Source organism: Protopterus annectens, chromosome 16.part0 (genome assembly GCF_019279795.1).
Source record: "Protopterus annectens isolate FY-2018-M chromosome 16.part0, PAN1.0, whole genome shotgun sequence".
Lineage (NCBI taxonomy): Eukaryota > Metazoa > Chordata > Ceratodontiformes > Protopteridae > Protopterus > Protopterus annectens.
The window spans coordinates 803,922,292-803,949,032 of NC_056750.1; the positions used below are offsets into that span (position 1 = coordinate 803,922,292).

At 42.9% G+C, this 26,741-nt stretch overlaps 1 protein-coding gene across 1 annotated transcript in view; it reads right to left on the reverse strand.

Annotated features, from left to right (window-relative positions):
- Positions 1-26,741, reverse strand: part of FKBP15 (FKBP prolyl isomerase family member 15) — a 1,242,294-nt gene that overhangs the window by 385,133 nt on the left and 830,420 nt on the right. The window contains exon 22 of the mRNA XM_044057970.1: positions 8,663-8,818. Coding sequence (XP_043913905.1) covers positions 8,663-8,818 — 156 coding nt within the window. The remainder of the gene's footprint in view (positions 1-8,662; positions 8,819-26,741) is intronic.

Consider the following 26,741-nt stretch of genomic DNA (forward strand, 5'->3'; position numbering starts at 1 on the left):
GAGAACAGGACAACCCATATGTTAGGACTGCAGATGCATCGCTTGAAGGACATCTAGTATTTAGCGACAATAAGGGTTCCAGGACGATGAATGATTCTTTGAGACATTGAACAAGGACGCACAAAACCGACAGCGATGTACGTTGTGGTCTGGGCCTAGACAGGTCACGCAGTAAGAATGAAAATCTCTGTGTGGTATTTGCTTTCCAAAGGCAAGACAATTATTAACCTTTTCCTGACATCGGTTAGAGCAAGAAAAAAGGATCCCCAATGGGGTACTTAGCTTTAGAAGACTTCAGGATGATTCAATTCGTAAATGAAAACTCGGGTAGTGGCCAACCGGCACTTGCGAACTGCTTCTGCTTCGGGGTCCTCGGCAAGAAAGACTGATGTAATGGCGACAGCTGCCTGTTTTTATACCCGACAACCTGACGTCAGTCCTGGAGCGACAGCATGCAATGCAGAAATACTAAGTCTCTGGTATTCAGGACGACTGAGGGCTACCTGCATGCAGATAACCCAAGTGTGATGACTGCAACAGTGAAACATGAATAACTTCAGACAGTGACTCAGCTACAGAAAGGAAAGGCCAAAGCCAAGTTTAGTAAAGACAGTCCAAAACATCAGGGCCCTGCAACAAGTCCCAGCCACCAGAAAAGGATTAGTAAGAGCATGAGGATTTTGCAGCCACTGGCACCTCACAAGTAAAATATCATCAAACAAGTGAAAATCACACAGTGGATTACAGCCCTCTGGTAAGCCCAGTAGGTGCAGGAGGACCTCAGTGCATCTTCAAGAAGCCAAGCTCCTCTCTGCAGGCAAAATGGCTGAAACTAAACAGTGCCCAACTCTGCTTCAGTGAAGACCATCCTCTGTGAGAGGGTCACAGAGAGCTCCTGGTTTATAAGGGAGATTTCAAGGGATGTAACCACAAGAACACTCAAGCTAAGGAGACTTGGGGACAGCCTTTGCCACAGTGCTTAGCAGCTTGGAAAAACAAAGTACAGTGGACAAACATAACAGTAACATTCTACTGAAACAAATACACCTCCAGAGTAAAGCAAAGGAACTTCCTGACTGAGCAGATAGTGATGTGTCAGAAAGCATCTATAATATCCAGTGACACCATCCTAGAACCATATGACAGTAGGGGAAGGCCCGATGCTATGAAGCTTGACCACCCAGAATGCGACATCCTGGATGTTCATTTTGAAGTTGCTGGGAAATTGCAAAGAAGAGGGGAAACCTTTGCCCCCTCTTTTGGGAATAGAAAGGGATAAGTAACATTTTTCACATCATAAAACAAGTCTGGCCTCTGAACAGAGCTATTTCTGTTGCAGGAACTAAATGATCTACAAAGTGGACCATCTCCAGAATTCAACAACTTCTTACAAATGCTCTACAAGGTGGTGCAAACTCTGAGGATTGACATCAAATGCTTTACTAGAAAGGCTCACCCAGACTCTGTTACACTTTGCTGTGAGGGAAAGGTTAGTTTGCTTTTTATTTGTTGTATTACTTTATTGCCTTTTTCTATTTTGAATACTGTGATTTGTTTTACCTTGTGTTTTACTCATATTCTGCTTTTAAATGCATATTAAACTTGAAAAGAAACGACAGCTCTGTCTCTTGTGAGTCAGGCAGAACACCCCCACCAGTTACTGTAGTGTTCTTAAACACCATCTTTCTAGTTGCCTTCTCCTCATGTTAATTTGACCATATGGTGATGGACTGGTTGACAGACGAGATCAGACAGGAGTCCCCGTGGACTACGATGCTTGCAGATGACACTGTGATCTGTAGTGAGAGTAGGGAACAGGTGGAGGAGACCCTGGAGAGATGGAGATATGCTCTAGAGAGAAGAGGAATGAAGGTCAGCAGGGCTAAGACAGAATATATGTGCGTGAATGAGAGGGAGGATAGAGGAATGGTGAGGATCCAAGGAGCAAAGGTGGATGAGTTTAAATACTTGGGATCAATAGTTCAGAGTAATGCTGAGTGTGGAAGAGAGGTGAAGAAGAGAGTATAGGCAGGATGGAGTGGGTGGAGAAGAGTGTCAGGAGTGATTTGTGACAGACGAGTACCAGTAAGAGTGAAAGTGAAGGTCTACAAGAGGGTAGTGAGGCCAGCTATGTTACATGGGTTGGAGACAGTGGCATTGACAAAAAGGCAGGAGTTAGAGCTGGATGTGGCAGAGTTAAAGATGTTAAGATTTGCACTAGGTGTGACGAGGGTGGACAGGATTAGGAGTAAGTATATTAGAAGATACTAGATGGCCTATGTTCTTGTTTATGCGATCTATAATATGCTCCATGGCTTTACAGATCAGACTTGTCAAGCTAATGCGGCAATAGTTTCCAGGGTCAGTAGTGGCACCACCTTTGTACAAGGGGATGACAATGGCAGTTCTCCACTGCCGGAATGAAGCCTGTAGTCAGGCTGTGGTTGAATAGGGTGCTCAATGGTGAAGTTAGTTCTTACTGAAGATGGTGCAGAATACAGCCTGGGATACTATCAGGTCCCATGGAAGCTGTGTTCTTTGCCTTGGATAAGGCCTTTAACACTTGATCCACGGAGATGTGAGGTGCGGGATTAACACGATCTACGGAGATATGAGATGCGGGACAAGTATCAGGGATGTTGAAAGAGCCTTTGGAGGGCAGGGGGTGAAATATGTGCTGAACCCATCTGCTAGCAGGTTGGCTAAGTCAACAGGATCAGTGTAAGTGATGCTGTTAAGTACTAATTTGGAACAAACCTGGGCTTTGCCATGGGGGTTTCTGACATAACTGAAGAAAGCTTTGTGGTTTCCCTTTGTTTCAGAGGCTAGTTTCAATTCATAACTGGCTTTGGAGGTTTCCACTAGTGATCTATTTGCTTGTTGAAGCTAAGGAGGCAGTTTTTCCAATTTGGAATTTCTTTCTTTTTATCTTTGGACGACAACAGTTTCTTCCTTTTGTTGTAAAGCCTGTTGATGGAGGATGTCCACCAGACAGGTTTGTTTCCTTGAGGAGTAGGTTTTAGTTCTGTTGGGTATGGCAGAATCCATGCAGTTGTACAGGTGCTTGTATACTGCATTGGTGTACTGTTCAGTATAGTTGTCTGCATCCTCTGAGGAGGAGGTGGTGTTAAGCTAGTGATACCCTCCCTTAGGAAGTTGTAGTCAGCTTTTGAGAAGTTTTTTTAGCCTATGTCTGAGAGGGAGGTGAGTGGGATAAAACTCCGAATGAGATAGACCGATCTGATTTCACCAGGGAAGAACATACAAGTATGGAGTGCAACAGTAGCCCATGTTGGTGAGAAACAAGTCCAGAATGTTATCTCCTCTTGTGGGGGATGAGATGAGCTGGTCTAGTGTGTTAGAACTGATGAAGTCAAGGAATCATTGGCTGAGTACATTAGTGCAGGAATAGTCCACCCAGTCTGTGGTGGGGTAGATGACGTCACAGAGGATCAGTGTTAGGAGGTATCTTGATGGAATCAAGTACACCCAAGTAGGAGGAGTGGGTGTCCTGAGTCATGAAGGAGGGCCTATAAGTGGCTATAACTTGGATGGGTGTCTTGCCAGATGTCAGTTGTACTTGAAGCAGTTCCAGTGTGTCATGCTAGCAAACCAGTCTGGAGGTGTGCCTGTCCTTAATGAAGATAGACTCCACAACCCTTAGTAATCCTGACTTCATTTTGGGGTCAGGATGTGTGAAATGAGGTATAGCCTGGTAAGGCATGGTGCTCTCCGCAGCCTTGAACCAAGCTTCCATGACCGCACAGATGTCAGCATCTTCCAGTGTGAGGAGAGACTTCAATGAGTGCATTTTCAGGTCAAGGCTCTAGCGTTAAGCAGCATGACCTTCAGTCTGACTTTTGACAGATCTCTTATGATGGAAGACTTGTCTTTGGGACATTATCTGAAAAAGGCACAATGGTGGAGGCAAGAGCCTTGGCCAGGATCCAGAATCCCAGGGTGACAGGTGGAAGCCATCTCTGGCAAAGCATTGAGGCCCGTTAACCATGCTATCCCAGGCAGATACTGGATCCCCTTGGAATGACACCAGAAACTAAGCCAATCTTTAAAGGAAAAGAAGCTGGGATATTTTCATCTTATACTGGCATAAGCCTGAGACTTCTAAAGTAGTCATAACATTGGTTCTATATAAAATTAGAACTGTACCACTTGGCAGCACACTGCAGAAGTGCTGCTAAGGGTCTTAACTAGGTCTTTCTTAACACCACAACTGGAGGACTAAAATTTTTCCAGTGCCTTATTCACTAGGGAAAACTGGAAACTGGACAGGAAGGATAGGCAAGCTGAGGAATATATGCCCTAACAAGGCAAAAAACACCTTCTTGCTACCCTGTTCAATGACTTAGGCTCCTTTTCAGGCAGTAAGCGGGCCATGTGCTGTGGTTTCTAGGGTGTACACTGGATTGTAGAAATCACAGGGAAAACAAGCTAAGAAATGTTGTCACTCCATGCAGAGTACCTGAGGAAGGCATTCACCCACTTGGGAGCAGAAGCAATGGTATGGGGATGCTGAGATACTTCCAGGCATTACATATACCACCTATGAGCAAAGGCTGCTTCCAAGCATTACATATACCACCTATGAGCAAAGGCTCTACATTGGGAATGTTCCCAGATACTTGCTCATGTTTCTGCTCCCATGCCTGCCAACCATCTAGCCAGTCAATACAGATAAGTTTGGACGCCAAATTGTGGGACTGAATGCTATGTGGCATAATGCAGTGCACCGTGGCAAGTGTACCACTGACAGTTCTGCAATGGGGGGTAGCATAGGGATGTCATTCTCTTCTACAACTAATGCATCTATCAGACAACTACATGCCCCTCGTAAGAAGGCAACTGCAGTTGAAGCTCTATCTCCACCAAGGATGTGCACCCCTTTACATGTTCCTCAATCACCCCTCCCCCAGCAGTTGAGATGTGAGAAGGCAATGCATCTTCACTCCTCTTCCTTCCTGTGCATCTCCTCCAGCATGAAGTCTTCCAGTTGAACCTGGGTTGGCTGGATCATAGTCAAGACCTCACCCCTCTACACCACAAAGGTGATCCTCCCCAGATACTTTTTGAGATGATTCCAGGTAGAGAACACTGACTATAGCCTAGTCTGTCATGGACTTCATAAGCCTAAGTTTTTCTCATTCAGGAAAAACTTGGAAGTAGGAAAGATCCGACCTGTCCTTTTCCATTTCAGAAATAACATCCTCTCATCCTACAAGTCCCTTCAAGGGGAAGGGAGGGTAAGGAAAAAGCTCCCAGGTCCAGGTGAGGAAACCCAGGCTTATCCAACATGTATGGTTGTAATCATATGACAAGCAACTTCAAACACCAGAGGTCAGCTAAAATGGCAGCAACATCTGAGCCTGTGATGTCAAAGGTGGTATGGACTGGACAGAACTGTGTGTGAGATTCAGATGAATCAGTCAGTGCTGCAAAAGTGTGCTCTCTTGGAGTCAGGATGACACGTACCACCATACATTAAATGGCAGACTATCCTATCATGCTAGTGACCCTACTGTATCTGGTTATCCTGAGCAATGATGTCCCTGTTGGGCTTGGAAGGAAGCCTGAAGAGAAGAGTCATCAATCTTGCTTCTAAGCATTAGCAAAGGAAGCCTAACCATTTCCTAGATGCAGTCTAGTTGCAAGTAGACTCCAGTCACTCAATGGCAGAAGGGTGTTTCTGACACCCTGGGGCATGTACCTTAAGGTGGTTGCCAGGAGTTGTCTCTGAGGTCCCCTCTTGATGTCCACCAATTTGGAGGATATGCATGAAAGTGATTCCCAGTACCACATGGGATCTACAAAGGTGACAGACATACCCCCAAGGAGGGTACAAATGATGTCTGCCATCTTTATCCTTTACTACACCAATGACCTCCCACCATCCCACCTCCCATTGCCCCTGTTCTGGACAGCTTCAAACTGCTGCCATTTTATGACAGAGAAACACAGTGTCTTATGGAGGCCAGGTTCAAACTCTTGACACTTAGTGTTGTATTTCACTGTTCTCTCTCAGGCAGTACAGACAATGCCTGTCTTGGTCCTGGTTCTCACAGGAAATGTCAGTGTGGAGACATGAACTGTGCCAATGGCAGAAAGTGATTAGTAGGCACAAGGACTAGGCATGTTGCCCTAGTCTGGTAAGTGCCATTACAATATGTGCAGGCTAAGAATGTCTACAAGTACAGCAGCTGAAAGGACAAACAGCTAAACTGGATGTAGCAAAAAGAACTGCACAAATTTTAGACCCACCACTGAAGGGCCCCAATAGGGGCATGCAGAATCATGGTTCACTGACATCAAACTTGTTCTTAATCCCAAAAAGACAAAACTCTTTCTCTTCAGTCCTGGAAAATCTCACCCTCTACACAATTACTATACTATAAAATCTAAAGACAATTTAAAAACCAACCCAACTACACACACTAAACTTCTAGGTGTTGAAATTGACAAATTCGACACACACACACATAGCCCAAACAATAAAGTAAGTTAATAAAAAGCTTGGTCTCCCCTTTATAGGAACAAACAGTTCATCACCAAACATACCAAAGCCACTACAGCAAGGACTCGCCTCCTATCTTTTCTCCTTTATGCCTCCCTTATCTTTACCAACCTTCGCCACAGTGAACTAAAAAAAATGGAATCTTGTTACGAGACTGCCAAGTTCGCCACAGATGCCACTCACAGATTCCATTACTGTCTTGCCCTCAAGCAACTAAATTGGCTTGAGCTACCTCAGCTACTCCTACTCAACCAACTCTTAACTCACAAGCTCTACTACCTTCCAAAAAAAAAGCACTTCAGCACTTAATCCATCACTATACTACCACTAGAGCCTTAAGATCCAATAATCAAAATGTCACCAATGTCAAACATATAAATGAAGCTGGGAAATCTCTCTCTACCTGCTCCATTGCCACCATCTGGAACTCACTCCCAAGCAAGTTAACTTCTACCACCTCTGACCTCCGATTTTAAAAACTCCTCAAACCCATTACTTAAATAACTGGCTTTGCTCAGGCTACTCCCAGGTTAATCCACACACTGCACTGTTGCTAGGAGTCTGTCAAGATCCAACTACTCCAATGATAAGTCCTTTACAGAGCCAATCGACCTGTTTAACTAATGTAAGGTTCTGAACAGAACCAGCAACCTTCTTCTAGTGAGAAAAAAAAATATGCAGCTCTCAAGTTTTTCTTGCATGCGTCACTCACTATTGAAACTACCTAGAAATTGTTAATGCTTGCTTATGTATGCCTATTTGTATTCTTGTATGTATACATTCTTACTGTTATGTGGAGCTTTTCTCCCCGGGCCTCCGCTGAAAATGGACCAGTGTCCAGTCAAACTTCTCCGGTTAACAAATGTAAAATGAATAAATAAATAAATACATATCAGATCTGCATGCTTTTTTCTTCCATAGTGCTACTCAACTTTACACTTCTGGGCTTACAAAAGTACTACCACTAAAACACAACAGCTTAACATTTCTGCAATGAACCTCAGTTGCTAAATTTCCATCCATTCTTGCATTCTAGTCATGTCAAATGCTGTCGCTCTTCCATTCCTTGCTGTCATCAGCCACTGTTCCTATTTCACATTACTTGGGAACAAATCAAACTTGTTTTATATTCCATGCCAGATACCAGATAAGTACAGCCCAAACAGCAAGGGACCCAGCAGCAGACCTCTCTGTGCATTACTCATTTATTTCAGTACTCACTTCTACTATCGTACTCGGACATTTACTTCTCATCTGTCAATCAATTTCATCACCTTCAGTGCCAAAGCTTATGCCATTTGCCACTACAGAGTCAAAAACCTTAAAAAGAAATGCAAGACAACTAGTTCATGCGCCTTCAGCATGTCCAGTCAACAAGTACTCCATGAAATCAGCAGAACCTGCTAAAATTTACCTACTTATGCTAATGCAGAGTTCTCCAGATAGCAACTCTTCAAAAAGATTATCAACCTTCCATAAACAGGGTTATGTGCATTTCCATAATTTATACAGGTTCACTGTTCCACAGCCTTGTAATTCATCCTTTTGGCTACTTCACTGAATGGATATCTTATGGAACACCTAGTTATGTGGTTAAGTAATCAGAATCAGCCAACCAGCCACACTCTGAACGATAATCATTGCCTTCTGGAATGTTGCACTGTCTATTCCCATCACATACAGTCATTTCAGTATTTTTCCTTTAATAATCCTCACATATCACCCTTTCTGTTATGCTAATCTACTCATAAGAGAGCAACATGCCACAAAAAGCTATAATACAAAATAATTATGAAAATCTCTGGCCATGTTTCCTCTCTACTTATGCCCAACTGTTTTTTTTCTCTCTGTAGGAAAAGGTTCTTTCATTACCACTGTGCACCTGGAAAAATGTTTCTCCATTGTGAAGCCACAGTGCACACTTCCTCCAACCATGGAGAGGCAGAGATGGGCACCCCAACTTGCTAATGAAGCATTCATTAACAGCCGCTTTATAAAAACATCTGTTGACATACCTTGGATATTAACATCTGTTGACATACCTTAGATATTGACTAAGTAGAGCCCTACAGTAGCCATCACAAACACAGTGGTACTGCTGACCTTTAGGCTTCATGGATACAGCTATGGACCTACCTGTTCTGTGGCTGTCTGGTCAGTACTGGCTCGTGACTTCTTTAAGACCTGACGGAGATTCTCCAATTCCTCCTGGTAGGACTTTCTGGCTTCTTCCATCTCTTCCTCCATCCGTTGCCGCTCAGTTACAGAATTCTTTTTCCTCTCAGACAGATTCTAAGCAAAAATTAAGAGAAGTAGTTAAGAATGGCTATATACCTTTCCCTCATGTACCAGTTTACAACTGGCTAACTTCATTAAGCACAGGTTTTTCCAGTGAGACGTGTATAATTTGTACTGTGTGGGTAATGTCTTTCAGCCAGTTTTGCTATGCATCATACCACATATGGGTCAATGCTTAAAGAATTTAGCTTTTGTATGATGCCAGAATGGGGAATGATGTTGAAGGCCTTAGTCAGGTCAAGATGTGCTTTGTGCACTTCATGGCCACCAACTACAGCCTCTGTAACCATATCAAAGAAATTTACAAGATTAAATACACAGCATCTAACTTTCTCAAAGCCACAATTACTGGGGGGGTCAAATCTAACCAGATTCTTGATCCGAAAGTTAATGAGGGGCAGCTCCTAAAAAAGATTAATATATAACCAAATGGGAGAGCTTATTTTGAGCAAAAAAGGACATTGATTAGGCTTAAAATGTCCTGCAAGGGAACTTTGCAAAGGTAATAAAACTGCATGAAATACTATGAAACAAAGTTGTACACACAGATGAGACTATTAGCTACAAACTGAAAATAACTCAACAGCCAATGAAAAATTGTTAGAAGTAAAAGAACAGAAAAGTATTTTTGAACTGCTGCATTATGTCAAAAAAGTCACTAATGCCAAAGAGCAGTTACAGTAAATGTGATAACATTTTCCAAGCATTTGTTTTTTTTTTACTTGTTAATGAGGTTGAGCAGGTCCACTTCTTCATTTGGGACACTGGCAGTGCAATGTAGTGTGACAAATAAAGTACACAGCTTTTACTTCTCACAGAAAGCTCCTCAGCCTGGAAACTAACTAGTGAACCAAGACATATGAGGCAGAAAATCACTGTGCTACTTCACTGCTGAAGAGGATTACTTTCAGTACTGTAACCATGCCCAAAAGCTGACCCTGTCCTAATATAGTTTTATACAATCAAGTTGACCCCACCACTTCATCGGACTTCTATAGTCCCAAATTGCTACAAGTCATTTGCCACCTTTACCTTTTTTGTGTTATGGGGCAGTACAGTGGTGCAGTAGGTAGTGTTGTGCCCTCACAGCAAGAAGTTCTCCCGTCTGACTCTTGACTATGGTGCCTTCAGGGCAAAGTCCACATATCCCTCCCTGTGTTTGTGTGGGATTCCTCCCACATTCCACAAACATGCAGTAGGTGGACTGGCCATTCTAAATTAGCAATAGGTGAGTGTATGTGTGGTGTGGAAGAACAACTTCATCAGGACTAGCCACACGGCAGTGTGAACCTTGGCTCTAGAGAATTTTTACTATTGAAGTGACACTTTGACCTCATGTCTAAAAATGTGAAACTGGTTGTGGATGGTTGAATGGATGCTACAATGCAGACCAAATAAAAAGATGTATTTGTCTCTTTTTCAAAAATTCCATAATACGGAAATACAATCAAACACAGTTGGGTAGGGTGCAAGTACCAAAACAGTTGGTAAGGCCAAAATTATCAACAAAACAAGGTATTTCATGTTTGCGGACTTGTTTTTCAACAATTTAAAAAAATAAGTTTAGATTTTCTCATCTCCTTTTCCACCAAAAGCATAAACAAATACATACACAGTACAATACAAGCAAATGCATCTTCCCACATGTAGTGCTACATTACAGCAGTCTAGGCAAAAGAATTGACTCTCATGCTCCATCAGAAGTTCTTTTGAGTTTCGAGCTATTACAGGCTGAAACACAGAAGGCATTGATAGGAGACTATTGACGTAAGGCTCTAAGAAATTACCATAATAGAGGTTCAAATAGATCACTGCTTCAGTAGTCCTGACTACAGAGACTTCAGACAGAGAAGGGCTGGAGGTCAGGCCCAACTTTCAGAGTTCAGCATCCCTTCCCCTTCTAGGCATGCCCACCCATGACAGACATCAGGATGCTTCCAGTATAAAACCTGCAATGGCACATGCCATATTAGAGATCTTCTGGCTACGAAGCAAGCTATTAATGGTGTCAGCCAAACAGTAAGCCCTGGAAATACTGAGAGGAGTACAAAACAGGAGACGCATTCATGTACAGTAAGGGGAAAACAGAGAATTAGGGTTCCCCAAATCCTGCACAGACCTCAGTTGCCTCATAAGAGGAAAGGAAAAGCTAGCCGAGGAATGGATACCCAAAAGTCCAAGATGTCCCTCACACAGAAGGAATGGTGTGAGGGTACTGCAACACTGACCTAATCATGTTAAGTTCTCATACCTCTCAACCTTCCATTTGCAAAGTATGGAGCACGGCCTCTCAGTATGGAACGGTTAGCGACAGCTTACTAAGAACATCAACTAGGAAGCCTGCAGGATGGCTAAAATGTGTTATTTCAAACTTGCAAAACATTATTTTGATGAATTAATATGACTTGGTATTATTTACCATACATAACAGTTAAACTCAACATAGAATAGGTGACAGCCCCTTTCAGTGTGGAACTGTATGGAACCTTGACTTCTTTTTAATGAGTCAAAATGAGGAAACTTCCTCATAATGAGGTACACTTGAGAGGTATGCAAGTGCTTACACACCTACACAGTATGTACTCCATTTAGATTACTGCTGCAGCCTTCCTGTCTTCTTGGATGGCTCCCGGGGCTCTTATCAAGGAAGGGGAGGTACCCAGAATGGAATGGTTAGTTTGCAATATATCTTGCAGAACAGCTTTAGCAAATCCAGCTCTGGCCCTAAGAAACATTCAGTTTGTAATGAATTGAGAATGTGCAAAGAGATGCCCTATTAGATGCTGTCAAAATCATAGCTTATTTAGCAGCTTTTCTAAAGGAAGGCCACAGTTGCAGCTGTTTCTCTAGTACTATGAGCCCTCACAGATCCTTCAAATTTATTACCTTGGGAGGGATAAAAGCATAATGCTGTAGGTCAAACATTCAGAAATTGTTTAGACACTGTCTCTCTTGTCATAGGGAAGGAGCGAAAGGCAAACACCTAATCGGAACTTCTATCTTTGGTTCTGTGGAAATATTTCAGTTTTCTGTGTACATCCAGAGTGTGTAGAACTTTTTCTCGGTTTTGTGAACTGGGAAAGAGGACATGACACTTAATAGCTGGATAGTTTTTCACTTGGACAGAATTATTCCCACTAACAATAGTACTTTGCATGTCAGTGCTTGGATTTCTGACACAGTCCTACCTGAGGTGATGGTTACAGAGAGCCGGATTTCCAAGATGGGTATAGGTTAAGAGCTGTGGTTACAGGTTTACAAGATGGCAAGGCCAGTTCTTCCAGGACATAATTTAGGTTCCAAGAAGAAATTATTCTTTGTGATCTTAAGTCCAACACTGGTTTACAAACCGTTTGATGGATAGGAGACTTGCCAAGGGCAGACCCACTGGCTGGCTGGCAGGTATGCAGATACAGCCAAAGAGTGTACTTCTTCTGAAGCATAAGGCCACTCCTATGTTGAAAACCTCACTTAAGCACAACAGTACCATGGGACCCTGGTCCCAATTCCATCCATCTGACCAGAAGGAAATCCTCCTACTTGTATAAGTATGATTTCCTACTGGTTAGTTTTCTAGCCCCCAAGTACATTCACCACATTTTATGTGAAATGATGCCTGGAGATACAGTAGAAGTACATGGTTTCCCCTGGACATCTCAAAGAGAAGGAAGAGCAAGCACTGCTAGATCCAAAGGGCCTCATCTCCTCCTTTACTTTCTCAGTTATCCTGGAGAATAGGATGACTGGAGAGGGGCACAAACAGCAACCTGTTCATCTGAATGAGAAGGTATCGAATGCCAAAACCTCCTTACTGGGTGCTCTTGAGCAGAACTTTTTCAATAGCCTGTGATCAGGTGAATCACTTGTAGCCTTGCTGTAAGATCCCAGTTTAGAAGTACCTGTCAATGTGAATATTTAATTCTAGTTTCAACTCCTTTCAATGAGAATTTCAGGGGCCAGATCCAGGGTGTATTTACCATTAAACATCCATTAATCCACATTATGCTTGGAGAAAGTCAGGGAGCCACTTAGCTTTACATCTAGTGGATTTTCTTGAAAGGATGCATCTTGCCAGCAGGACAGTACAGTTTTGTACCTACCATAAATGTAGATGTCCGATAGGTATGCATCTGCAGTCATAACATATGGGTTTGTCCTGCCTCAGGCAGCCCTTCGGTCGGCCGGATTCCAAAGTCTGGGTCTGGCCTCGGCTGATGTCGCACTTTCCCCGACGTCAGAGCTTCTGGGGTATAAAGGCATCAGCCGACGCCATTTTCCTCAGTTTTTCTTGCCCCAGATGCCAGGTGCCCTCTAGGAAGGTTAAATTTGGATAAATGCTGAAAAGTTCCAAACATTTGCAAATTATATACATGTATAAACAAACAAATACACCATAATAGATTCCCCCAGCTAGCTGAAAGAGGGGTAAGCACCCTAGGAATACCACAGAGGGGAAGGAGGGTGGGTAATCCTGACTGCAGATGCATACCTATCGGACATCTACATTTATGGTAGGTACAAAACTGTACTATGTCCTTCAAGGATGCATCTGCAGTCATAACATATGGGTAGAATACCATAGCCAATCTGGGGGAGGGGGAACTAAGAGAAGGATGGTGTAGTTAAGATCCCCTGCAGAACTGCAGTTGCAAACCCTGCTCGGGATCTGGAATATAAAGGTAGATTGTAATGCTTGGCAAATGTATGCACGGAGCTCCAAGTAGCAGCTTCTAAAATGTCCTTGGTAGCCACCCCCCGTAGGAAAGCTGTAGTGGTGGCTGTGGCCCTTGTGGAGTGAGGCCTGATATTTTCAGGAACCGTCTTTCCATGAAAGGAGTAACAAAAGCAAATGCAATTTCCTACCCATTTTGAAATTGTCTGTTTGGAAAAGCTGGTCAGTTTTTCTGCTAGTTTTTGTTCTGTCCAAATAGTAGAGTAGTTGTCTGTGTATATCCAAGGTGTGCAAAAGTTTTTCCCCTTTGTTCTGTGGGTTAGGGAAGAACATTGGCAAGTGAATAGCTTGGTTCAAGGATACCCTAGATACCACCTTTGGCATGAAAGTAGGATTGGTTCTTAGTGACACTCTATCCTGGTGAAAAATAAGAAAAGGTTACACTGCCATTAATGCCGGTAATTCAGATACTCTTCTTGCTGAAGTGATTGCCAGAAGGAAAGCAGTTTTCCAAGATAGGAACTGTAGGTCTGCTGATGCTGCTGGTTCAAAGGGAAGCAGAGTCAGTTTTTCCAGCACAAAATTGAGATCCCATGCAGGTAGAGGGGGTCTTCTTGGAGGTTTAACATTTTTGATCCCTCTCAAAAACTGCCTGAGAAGAGGGTGTGAGAAGATAGGTGGATCCATGTTGTATTCTGCTGAAATTGCTGAAGCATGAATCTTAATGGAAGAATAAGACAGGCCATTGTGGAACAATTCTGCTAAGTATTCAAGAATGTGTGCTAGGTTTGCCACTGTGACATCTGTGCCCTTTGATGTGCTCCAAATAAGATATCGCTTCCATTTAGCTGAGTATGTCTTCCTTGTGGAAGGTCTGCGAGCCTCCAGGATAATGTCCTTCACCCTCTGAGATAAAACAGTTTGGTTGGGTTTTAAGGAATTTTCCAGGCAGTTAGCTGTAATGTTTTCAAGTTGGGATGCAGGGTTTTGAAATTGTTCTGCGTTAGAAGAAGAGGCCATTGAGGAAGAGGCCATGAGTTTGCCTGAGATATGCTTCTCAATAGTGGGTACCAGTGTTGTCTTGGCCAGTCCGGAGCTATTAGTATCACTTTTGGCTGTTCCTCCCTGATCTTCAGTAGAACCTTGTACATCCAATGGGAGAGGTGGAAAGGCATAGACTGTTAGGGCATTCCAGCTGAAAGAGAGAGAGTCCACCCTCCATGCTCGTGGGTGCCCTGAGCAGAATGTCTTCAGTTGGTGGTTGAGTGGGGAGGCGAACAGATCTATCTCTGGCATTCCCCATGTCTTTGTTATAAGTTTGAAGATGTCTGGGTGCAGCATCCATTCGTGTGCATCCATGGTAGTTCTGCTTAAGCTGTCTGCTAGTTTTTTTTCTTTTCCTGGTACGAATTTGGCCTGCAGCTGGATATTGAGATTCAGGCATAGGTTCTACAGATTCATAGCCATCCGGCATAGAGGGTAGGAATGTGTGCCCCCCTGTTTGTTTATGTACCACATGACCGTGGTGTTGTCTGTCCTTATTAACAGAAGTCCTTGTTGGAGGAAGGGTCTGAATGCCTCGATTGCATGCCTCACTGCCAGCATTTCCTTTTGGTTTATGTGCATGCTTAGCTGCCCTTGAGGCCATAGGCCTTGGATACGCTTGTCCTCCATGTGTGCTCCCCATCCTCAGTCTGAGGCGTCCGTGGTGATGGTTTGCCTTGTTTTTGGTTTGTTGAAAGGCAACCCTCTGTTGGACTGGCAGGCCTGAGCCCACCATAGGAATTCCTTTTGAAGGCATGGAATGATTGGTATCATGGTTTCTAGACTGTGACTGTGTTGAGACCATACATTCCTCAGGTACCATTGTAATTTCCTCATATGCAACCTGGCATGTGGGATTAAAATTATGCAGGATGCCATGTAACCCAGGGCCTGCAGGACTTTCCTTGCAGTAAGCTGAGTTTGTCTTGTCAGCATCATGAAGTAATCTGGAAGTTACTTTTGTTTTTCTTCTGTGAGAAAAGCCATCTGGGTGATTGTGTCCAGATCCGCACCCAAAAAGGTTATCCTTTGGGATGGTACTAGTCTTGACTTTTGGATGTTGACTGCGTATCCCAAGGTCTGTAGCAGGTGTATGGCATAGGCCAAGTCCTTTAACAATTTTTTCTTGTTGTACACTTGTATTAGGTAGTCGTCCAGGTATGGATAAATTTGAATTCCCTGAAGTCTGCAGTGTGCAATTACTGATGCCAGGCATTTCGTGAATACTCTGGGCGCAGTAGATAAGCCAAAGGGCAATGCTGAGAATTGATAATGCTCTGATCCTGCAAGAAATCTGAGGTGCCTTCTGCAATCTGGTCGGATAGGGACGTGCAGGTATGCCTCCTTGAGATCTAGAGTCACCAGCCAAGACTCCTTTCCTTGCCCAACATGGGAAGAAGTTGCTGTAGGGTCAGCATTTTGAATTTTGGCACAATGAGATAAGTGTTCAGTGCGGACAGGTCGATTATAGGCCTCCATTGGTTTTCTTTTCTTGGCACAAGGAATAGTCTGGAGTAAAATCCTTGGCCTTGTTCTGTAGATGGTACACTTTCTATAGCTTTCATCTGAAGTAATTTGCTGATTTGTCTTAAAGCCTCTGCCTTCTGGTTTGGTGGAAGGTTTGGCATTCCGCCTCTTTTTGGCAAAGTATGGAAATGAAACCTGTATCCTTTGTCTATTATTTGCAATGTCCATGTATCCTTTGTAATGCACTGCCAGTTTTTCGAGAATAAAGCCAGCTTTCGGGTGCTTCCAGTTGATCCCTGGTAGGCGGAATTAGAGTCAAGTCATTGTGTCTGTCCTGTAGTAGCGGTAGTAGTTGTAGCTGTTGCACTACTCCTCTGGTTGGCAGGCTGCCACTGACGGCCTCTGTAGGGGCCCTTGGATTGACCTCTGCCTCTAGGGCGTCTGTTTCTGCCTCTCTGTGGTCTGGAGGAATCTGGAAAGGACCAGTTCTTTGTAGGCCAGTTTCTATTGAACCTCGGAGGTTGAACTTGCAGGAAATCTAACTGTTTGCACAGATTTTGCTTTTTCTTCAACCTTCTTTAGAATCTCCTGTGCAGGGGAGCCAAATAAATGCTGTTTCTCCATTGGAGCATCGAGGAGTTTAGCCTTGACCTGGTCTGGCAAAGATTGCTCCTTCAGCCAGGCATGCCTACGAATTACTGCCCCAGTCATAGCTGATATAAATGAAGCCTCCAGTGCATCATAGCCACAATTTAAGAAATGATTACTGACCTGTTGTGAGTTGTGTACCAAATCCTGAAGGGATTTACGGTCTAAGGGGTCAGGTGAAGAAAGTTTCTTATTTAGCTGATCTAACAAAAATTCTTGGTACTGTATCATATGGAATTGACAGTTTAATGCCCTGGCAGAAAGAGTAGCAGATGTGTAAACCTTTTTTCCCCATTTCTCTAATGCCCTAGACTCTCTTTCAGAAGGTAGGGGATTTTTGGCAGTAGCGGCTGCAACCCCTTTAGGGCCCTGAGAAATAGTTTCTGGGTCTGCAGCATGGGCTTTATACAGGTGGAAGTGAGAATCCGGGACCCTGTAATATCTTTCAGGTTTGGCGGGGGCCGGAGGAAGAGAATCAGGTGCAGCACTGACATCATTGTACACATCATCAATTACAGTTAGAACCGGAGGTATAGCTAAGGGCCTATGCTGGGACAAATGCAGAAAGGTCCTTAATCTTTTTCTAGAATCAGAGAAATCCTGACCCTGCCATTGAAAGTGTTCTCTCATGGAGTGTAAAGTCTCCCCAAAGGAAAATTCTTCAGGGGGGGAGGCTGAAGGGATAGATTCTTCTGCATCTGAATCCTCATAAGGCGAGTAGGCCCCTTCCTGATGGTCTGACAAATCAGATCCATCCGTGGAGTAACCTGAGGAGTGAGGTTCAGAGGGGTCAGTCCTGGGCCTTTTGTCTGGAGGAGGTTGGGAGGCCCTGTCTGGGTGAGGTTGGGAACCCCTAATTAAGGAGATAAGGTCCTCAGCAAGACTGAGGATCTGAGAACTAGAGGAAGGCCTCTGGGATGTAGATTTGGCAGGCATAGTTTTTGAAAGTTTGGCAGCTCTAGCCCTGGAGAAGGCCTTAATAGACATAGAAGCTGGGGGCCTAGCTGCCCCACGTGCAGGAGTAGAAATGTCCAAAGGTATGGTGTCGGACAAATCCTGAACACTAGCTTCGGTAGGGAGTTCTGAAGCTGACTCAGCCGGGGCCTCTCTGGCCTCGGTGGTCGGAGGTATGGTTTCGGTAGTAGGAATAGCCGTGGACTCGGTTTCAGCCGAAACCGAGACACTCGCGGTAGGCCTAGCCGTGGTTTCAGCGAAACCTGTCAGTCCTTTTCCTTGCGGTTTTTGACCATATGTGTAGTCGGAGTCTCCGACGGCATTTTATAAGCAAAATCGGTACCAAAAATCTCCTCTGCAAACTCCGACCAACGTCTAAGAGTCCGTCAGTTGAAGGAGGCACAGGCTAAACAAGCTGATACGTCGTGGTCTGGGCCTAAGCAAGGAAGGCAGTAAGAGTGGAAATCCTTATGAGGTATTTGTTTCCCACAGATTAAACAATTATTTACTTTGTCTGACATCGGCTGAGGCAAGAAAGAGTCCCCAACGGGGTACTTAGCTTTTTTCGAAGTCTTCGGTAGCTGAAATCTCTGGATCTGACCGACCGGCACTTGCAAACAGCTTCTGCTTCAGGCACCGCGCGGCAAGAAAGACTGAGGAAAATGGCGTCGGCTGATGCCTTTATACCCCAGAAGCTCTGACGTCGGGGAAAGTGCGACATCAGCCGAGGCCAGACCCAGACTTTGGAATCCGGCCGACCGAAGGGCTGCCTGAGGCAGGACAACCCATATGTTACGACTGCAGATGCATCCTTGAAGGACATCTATATTTTTGTTTTGGTGGAAGTTTAGTTCTCTTGATCGAGCGTTTAAAGTTTTATTTTGTGGATGTGCAGGTTGTCACACAGGAGGGGATCCTCTTAGGCTCCCTAGACTGGACAAAGGTCCCCTTTGTCAACAATCTGTCGGAAAGAGAGTAAGAGCACTTTAACGTGATCTGTGTAGCACAAAGAAGACGGGCCATTAATTAACTTAATGAAGAAACTGTGTGCTTTCTTCAGGCACAGTCATATCAAAGGGAGCATTACTACACTCTATTATGGGTCTGATGATGCAAGAGTAAAGGGGAAACACAACTTACTTAGACCTACAACATATACCTGTGGTAATCACTATGGCTAGATAAATCAATTTCCTAACATGACAAATCAAAGTATATTTCATGGTCAATGAAAGTGCCTAGGTCCCTAATGAATGGTTCAGTTTTCAAAAGGGTGCTATTACCTGGTAGGTATATGGGTGTCCAGGTTTGGCATAGGACACAATGCTGCATTTTTGACATACGGTTTAATGTCATGGTCCAGGCACCACGTGCGTGTGTGTGTGTGAGAGAGAGAGAGAGACAGAGAGAGGATCTTTTGAATAATCTGGAAGTCACATGGGGAATTTACAACAGCTCTGAGTTTGCAGTCTCCTGCAGACTGGGTCACCCACAAATCCCTCATGTTGGCTTTGACATCACAGAAATAAATACCAAAAAAAGTGGGTCACAGAACTGTTCCCTGGGGGACACTGTTAATGACTAGTCTTTTTGATGCCTCCCGCATCAACAGCTTGGGTTCTGCCACTAAGCCAGTTTCCTATCTGGATAACATAAGTGTTTACATTTAATTTAATTAGGTTAGTGATAATGCCAGAATGTGGAATGCTATCAAAGACCACGGCAATGTCCAGTCAGATGGTGTGAACTAATTTGTCAGAGTCTATTTGTTGAAGGCAGATCCTGCCTTCTGAATCTACATTGTTTTCTACTGTACTTCCTACTCTGAGCCCAAACTGTGACTGAAAAGGGTCAGTACACCAGTTCACTTACCTGGTTAACAAATAAACTGGCTTTGGTCTAGGGCTTACAGACTGCCTATGTCGAGTGGAGCACCTAGTATATACTGCTGCAGAGTCAAAAGTACAAAGCACAACGAAAAAGTTCAGGTAAAAAACACACCTTTATCAAACACAAAGCTTTCAGGTACAAGACCCTTTCTCAATGATAGACACAGGTACATTAAAATCAGACATTAAATACACGCCCAACACATCACATGACCCGCAGCCATGGTCATGTGACTAATACATTAAAATAATTACATTACTTATAATTTTAAGACATAAACAAGTAAAATTAGATAAAATTCATACATACATATATTTGCTTACTTTTGTGTACTTATATTTACATGCACATATATATACGCAAATACATTGCCTATATTACTTTAACTTAGTGTGTTGTATTTTTATTAGAATAGGTTTTAAGGAAACATCAAAATTTAATCCAGGGGATGTATTAGCTGCTAGCCTTACTATCCACTCATATTCTTTATTATCTAAATGATTACACAAGTCCCCTCCCCTAATAGAGCTAACAACATTAACAGGGACATTGGCAACCTCCAAACACTCAACCCCACACAATTTGGCTTTGTCAAGGGGAGGTCATGTCTGTTAAATATGGTTAACTTCTGAGAAAGTCACCAAAGCCATGGGCAAGGGGAAGACTGTGCACACCTCCTACCTTGACCTGGCCAAAGCCTTTGACATTATTCCCTACTTGGGCATAATAGATAAACTCTCTCAACTAGGCATCAATCCATATGTTACCAGATGGGTAGCAAACTGGCTCACTAATAGAACCCACCTAATCAAAATAGGGGAAGCCACCTCAAGCAGTAGACCCATAATGCAGCATACCCCAGGGATCAGTCTTTGGGCCTCTGTTACTTGGAATATACTTCTCTGAGTTGCAGGCCAAAATGAGTGGGCTATGGCTGACCAAGTTTGCAGATGACTGCAAGATGGGTGCAGTCATCAATTCTCCAAGTGATGTGGACGTCCTCTAAGAAGGTCTCACCCAAACAAATGACTGGTGCCAGAAACATGACCAGCTGAATTCCAAAAAAATGTATCACCACCCCCTTTGGGAAGAGTGACGTCACCACATATTATCACATTAATAACAAAGTCCTAAGCATGCAATCAGTCGTGGGGATTTGGGCACCCAGGTTGATAGCAACCTGACTTTTGACCACCATGTTGCTTGGGACAAGGAGGTCATAACATCCTTGTATTCTTCCCTTATAAGGCCAATTATTGAGTACAATGCCCCCTTCGGCATGTACCTCAAAGCACATGCAGCAGCTGGAGAGACCACAGAGGTTCCTCACCAGAAGAATCCAGGGCCTCAAACATCTATCCTACACAGACAGGCTAAAATTCCTGTCCCTCTACTCAGTTTCATACAGACTCCTCAGAGGTCACCTCTGTCTGGCATACAAACCAATCTCAGACCCCGCCTTGATGGGACTGCTGCATATTTGCAAGTCAAGCTCCACTCGAGTAACTTGCATGCGCGACCTCAATCTGGTCTGTGACATCAACAGGACTTGGTGGGACAGATTTGTGTCTCCGAGACTCCCCCCATCTGTGGAATAGACACCCTCTCTACGTCAAGCAGAGTTACCTCATTATCCTTTTTCAGGTGCAACCTGGATAACTGGATGGGAAACCGAAAATACAAACCTGGGATTCCACCTGCTGGACAGGGGCTTTGGGTGCTGACTTGTCTAAACACAGGCTAAACTCTTGGCTAGGTTTATAAGGGCCTCAGGGCCAATAGCCTAGTAACTTCCTATGATCCTATGTCCTTGTTAGTAAGCTAGTTAATGATGTGCGCCATTGCTTTACAGAGAAGGCTGAAGAGGCTTAGAGGTCTATGATTTCAAGATCAGTAATAGGTAGTGGGTTTCCCTTGTGGAGAGCGACTACAGCAGTTTGTCACACCTCTAGTATGAAATCTAGTGGAGAGGCTGAGATTGAATAGGTTTGGTAGTGAGTCTATAAGACAGTGTTTATGTTGACAAGAAAGCAGCCTGGCATGTTATCGGGACTTAGGGAGCTATTGTTTTTTGTCTTGCACAGAGCACTCAGGACTTGCTCTGAAATGGTCAGAGGGGATGGTATGGGCATCCTATTACGTTGGGGAAAGTTGTGGCGAAGATAGGAATGTTAAGTTTGCACTGAATTTGTCCAATAATATGTTGGTTATGTCTTCAGGGATGAGTATGTCTGTTGTTGCTATGTATTATTTCTCTGCAATGCTAGGCATTACCATTAAGGTTTCTGACAAACCAGAATACGACTGTGGTTGCCCTTAGCTTAGGTGGCAATTTTCAATTCAATTTTGCTTATGAAGGATCTGTTTTTGTTTGAGTCCTTTGATGATCTTCTGGAGTTCTCCTCTAGGGGACAGTATTAAAGTTATTATGGACTAGAAGTTTATCATTACTGTACTTTTTATACTAGAGTTCCACCATTGCAGTTAATTCCAGAACTTGCCATTGTGCGTCTCTTATGGGGATCAACACCTCAATGCATGTTTTGATGTGGAAACAGAAATTACATGCAAATGTGGCTGTGTGTGAGATGGAGTAATTGGGATTAAGAGTGCCCACATTTTATCAAGTTATTGGATAGCTACAGTATGTTGGCCTTACAATGGTCTTTAAAGACAGAAGAATTCTGTGGTAAATCAGGTTTTACCCACAAAGAGAGCGTTACTGAATGATGGTCAGATTTACCAGTGATGTGGTCACTGTAGGTGTCGGGCATGGGAAGTAAACTGGTGAGGACTAGATCCAATGTTTTTGAATCCCTAGTTGGGATTTGAACCAGTTGGTCTAAGAAACTGGCATTAATGAAGTCTAGGAATCTTTGTGGATACTTACTTGTGGTAGTGTAGATTCTCCATTTAATGGACGGATATCTTAATTCTCCCACAAGAAGATAGCTAGGTTCAATAGGGAGGAATGTTAATTTGTGCTGATGTTACTCATGGGCTACAAAGTGAGATGGAGGAGGGTACAGTAGCTGACTTGGACATGGTACAGTTTTATTTAACATTAGGAGGATATGGCAAGGTCATTCACCTGCCTTAACAGTCAAGAAGTGAACTGGCGTCTTAGTAATATGGACTAAACACCTGCAATAATGCCATAATTTTCGGAACTTGTTCTTAAAGAGTGGTAGAAACTAAAATACTGCACTGTGGGGCTACTTTTGCTATTCTGAAACCACATTTTACTAACTATTCATGTCGGTATTTTCAAGAATTAGGAATGTTTGTAAGAAGTGCAAAGTCTTGTTTACGTTTCTAGCACTGAAGAGTGCACCCTTGAAATGGTTTTGGTTTTACTTGGCTATATAGGTAACTGGAGAATGACCTTGCATAAAAAGGCTTGGGAGGCCCTAGAAATACAAAGAAGCCATAGAGAGAGAAGTGCGGGTCATCCCCATGCAAATCATTTCCTTGCCAGCTGATATTTCCTGAACTCCCTCAGAATGACAGCAATAGCTAAGATAAACGTTAAAGTCAGTTCTACTTTGTTTAAAATGTGGCATCATTCTTCATGATCGTACGATACTATTCAAGACTAGTTTCACACCAACTTCAGATTTGTATTCTGAGAGCTTCACCGTGTCCCTTTGCATATGACCCAAGTATTTAAATTTTGATTGTGACATATATACATACATGTCGTCAGTAAGACAGATGTGTCGCAGCGGATCGCCATGATCTGGAACAGGGACCCCATCCATGTGAAGCGGAGTCCACCCCTAACCCTACTTCAGCTTAACCTTGATCAATGGATGGGAAATCGGAAATTCACCTGGTGTCTGGTCTCCATGCCTCTGACTGACAGAGAAAGACCACTACCCCCCCCCCCCCCCCACATAACCTCTAGAAACTTCCTAACATACCCCCTTCTAAAAATGCCCATGATACATAGGGACACAATTGGGTTCGATTACACACAAACTTATAAAGGCTCTGGTGGTCGTTAGCCTAATATATACCTATGAACCTACATCATTCATTCCCATGTGCACAAAAATAAGCAAATTTGTGTACCTAGAGTGAAAAGACTTGCGAGCCCCAGTGACATGGCAGATCCTAAGAGCTAACAGACACCCTTGACCTTGCTCAGCCAGATGACTAGTGCATCTGTGTGTCTGACACTATGCAGTCACTTATGACTAAGACACTACAAGATATACTGGCTCAACCTTGCTTCATTAAAGTCTTCAACCTGCCACCTGACTTACACCCCTTCTGCAGTAACATTTTCTGAAGTGTCTGTTTATGTTGTTTATTCTGCCAGTGTGATGCTGAGTACCCTGCATAGCAAACCTTCACTTATGAGGACTTTGTGGTTTGAGCAGACATATTTTATGTACCTCAACTTGAGGCTTATTTGTTGGGTTACCTGAAGTGGGAATTAGAATTGATAACATGCTGGGCACAGTCAATAACTTCCATAGAGAGGATGGCCTCCAAGGTTAGTAGATACTTGTGCATTTTACACATTGAATGGCCCAGCAGAAGAAGCAAATGGCTGGGGAGTATGAGGCAGGTTTTGCATTGCCTCAAGGTGCCTAGAGCCATCAGGATGGCAACAGACAGTATGACTTCATGATATATACATATATATATATATATATATACATATATATATATATATATATATATATATATATATACACACACACACACACACACACACACACACACACACACACACACACACTGGTGAAACGGAGTACCAAGTATTAATGAGGTATAACTGCAGTAAGGGTATTTTCATATGCAGTAAGGGTATTTATATACCAGAACACAAGGAGGAAGAATGAGTCAAAGCACCAGAGTTACAACTATATACATGCAGCTACAGTAACCGAAGCGTGCAAAAGCCTGTAAAAGCGAATGTGAAAGCAACAACCGTTGGATATTTGATTCAGTGACCACCAGTTTAGCTGGGATGCCACAACAGCAGCAGCTTAGCACAACAATATCACAATCTGCAGTTTATACAGCAATGACTGCACTCGGGCTCAGAATATCTACAGCAGAGAAAAAGAGTAAGAGGCCCAGATGAATGCCGTTGTCCACTCATGCCATTGTCCATTCAGTTCATATATCCAATAAGTTAAGTGTCAGACGTGACACCACTTCACGAATTAGTACTGATGATGACTACTATTATTATTTTAAGAGAACAAGATGGGGCGAACATTTAAAAGTCAAAAACAGTTCTCAACGGTGCACAATCATACTGCAGACTGTGCAGCTGCTTCCAGATGAATTTGGGTTGGGTTATAAGGTAAAGTCTGAGTAGGTACCTTCAGGCGTGCTAGTATTCGCAACCCACGAGAATACAGTGACAACATCTGCCGGCACACAGAATTTAAAGAATTACATCAGAGCAACAGACTAGTGAAAAAAAAGTATACTGGCCTTGCACTCAACAGAAAATTCCTTCACATGGAGTCTTGTTTATAATAATGGAAAACAACTATATATATATATATATATATATATATATATATATATATATATATATATACACACATATACACACACACATACAATGGAAAACAGCTGGAGAAAGCACAAAAAAGAGCACACCGACCAATGGCAGTAAACTAGAAATTCCCTACAATAGCAAGCACAAGTCTAAAACTACTCTTTTTTTTTTTTTTTTTTTTACTTTTTCTGCTACCAGAAAAGAAAAAAAAAATTGTAGTCACCTTACTTTGAATTTAATTAGCCACAAATAGTGCAGGCCACATTAGTACATGCAATATTAAGCAGAAGATGCCCAGTCTGATGCGTTTCAGCTTCAGCAGTATAGTCAGATTTCGTTTAAGCTGGTCACTGACTGGAACACTGCTCTGACTGTTGTTCCAGTGTTTTTTTTTCTGTAGTCCAATTTCCTGCTGTTTACTATAAATGATCAACTCTCAAGTCATGGAACTTTCCATTTTTGCTTGACTGTTGACTTGGGACAGTTTGGACATCTTCAATATTGTCAGCTTTCTCAAGCTGTTTTGTCCTTGCCATCTTGCCTTTGAGGACTTGCGAGTTAACAATTCTATTTTGACTTGCATCTTGATTTTGTTTCATGGTATTGTCTGGGAGTAGTTTATTTCAGCTGTTCTTGCACTGACATTTTCACAATTTCAGTATTTTTCAAAATGTTATAATTATTCATTTATTTAATTTCTAAGCTTTTTGACATTTAATTATTGGGAAAAATCTAACTGGGTAGGTGCCTATTTTCAACGGAGGCTCAGGGAGAAAAGCTACAAAAATATTACAAAAAACATTTTAAGAACAATAATTTATCAGTCTTCAAAAATACAAAAACCATCTACAGTTTATAGTATAGCAAATTAGACAGAACTTGAAAACATTAGTTAAGTACAGCTTATAAGACAGTATAACCTTTATTAACCTCACACATTGTATAGTGACACAAGTACACATTCAATCATAAAACAAGCCATTGCAATGATTTTTTTCCTTTGTACACATTATACAAATATGACTTTAGTCTCATTCAATTACATAGATTGCTCAAGTCCTGCCTTCCCTGAAATATCATTCCTCCAGAAAGTACAGTTGTGTACACTTACCATAAATGTAGATGTTCGAGTGTATTCACTGTTGCAGTCATTACATTTGGGTTATCCTACTGGCAGGTTGCCCTCAGTCGGCCCAAATTCCAAAGTCCTGGGTCCTGCGTCGGCCGCTGTCGCCTCCTCCCTGACATCAGGCCGTCAGGGGTATAAAAGATGCAGCCGATGCCATTTTATTTAGTTTTTCTTGCCCCAGATGTCAGGTGCCCCCAAAAGGGTAGGCTAAAAATAGGTAAATAAAACATACATGCACCAAAATAATTTTTACCTTCCTCTATAAGCAAATACACCATCTAGGTTGTATAGATTAGAGAAGTAAAGATAAGTTCCAGCAAAAATAAGGGGGATGGCGGGTGGGTAACCTGGACTGCAACAGTGAATACACTCGAACATCTACATTTATGGTAAGTGTACACAACTGTACTATGTTCTTCGTGTTTCACTGTTGCAGTCATTAAATTTGGGTTGAGTCCCAAAGATATGATTGAGGGGGCTAGAGCTAAACAGCATTAGAAGCGGCTATGAGGCCCTGCAGAACTGCAGTGGCAAAGCCTGCCCTGGATTTAGAGTAAAGAGGCAGATTGTAATGTTTTGTAAAGGT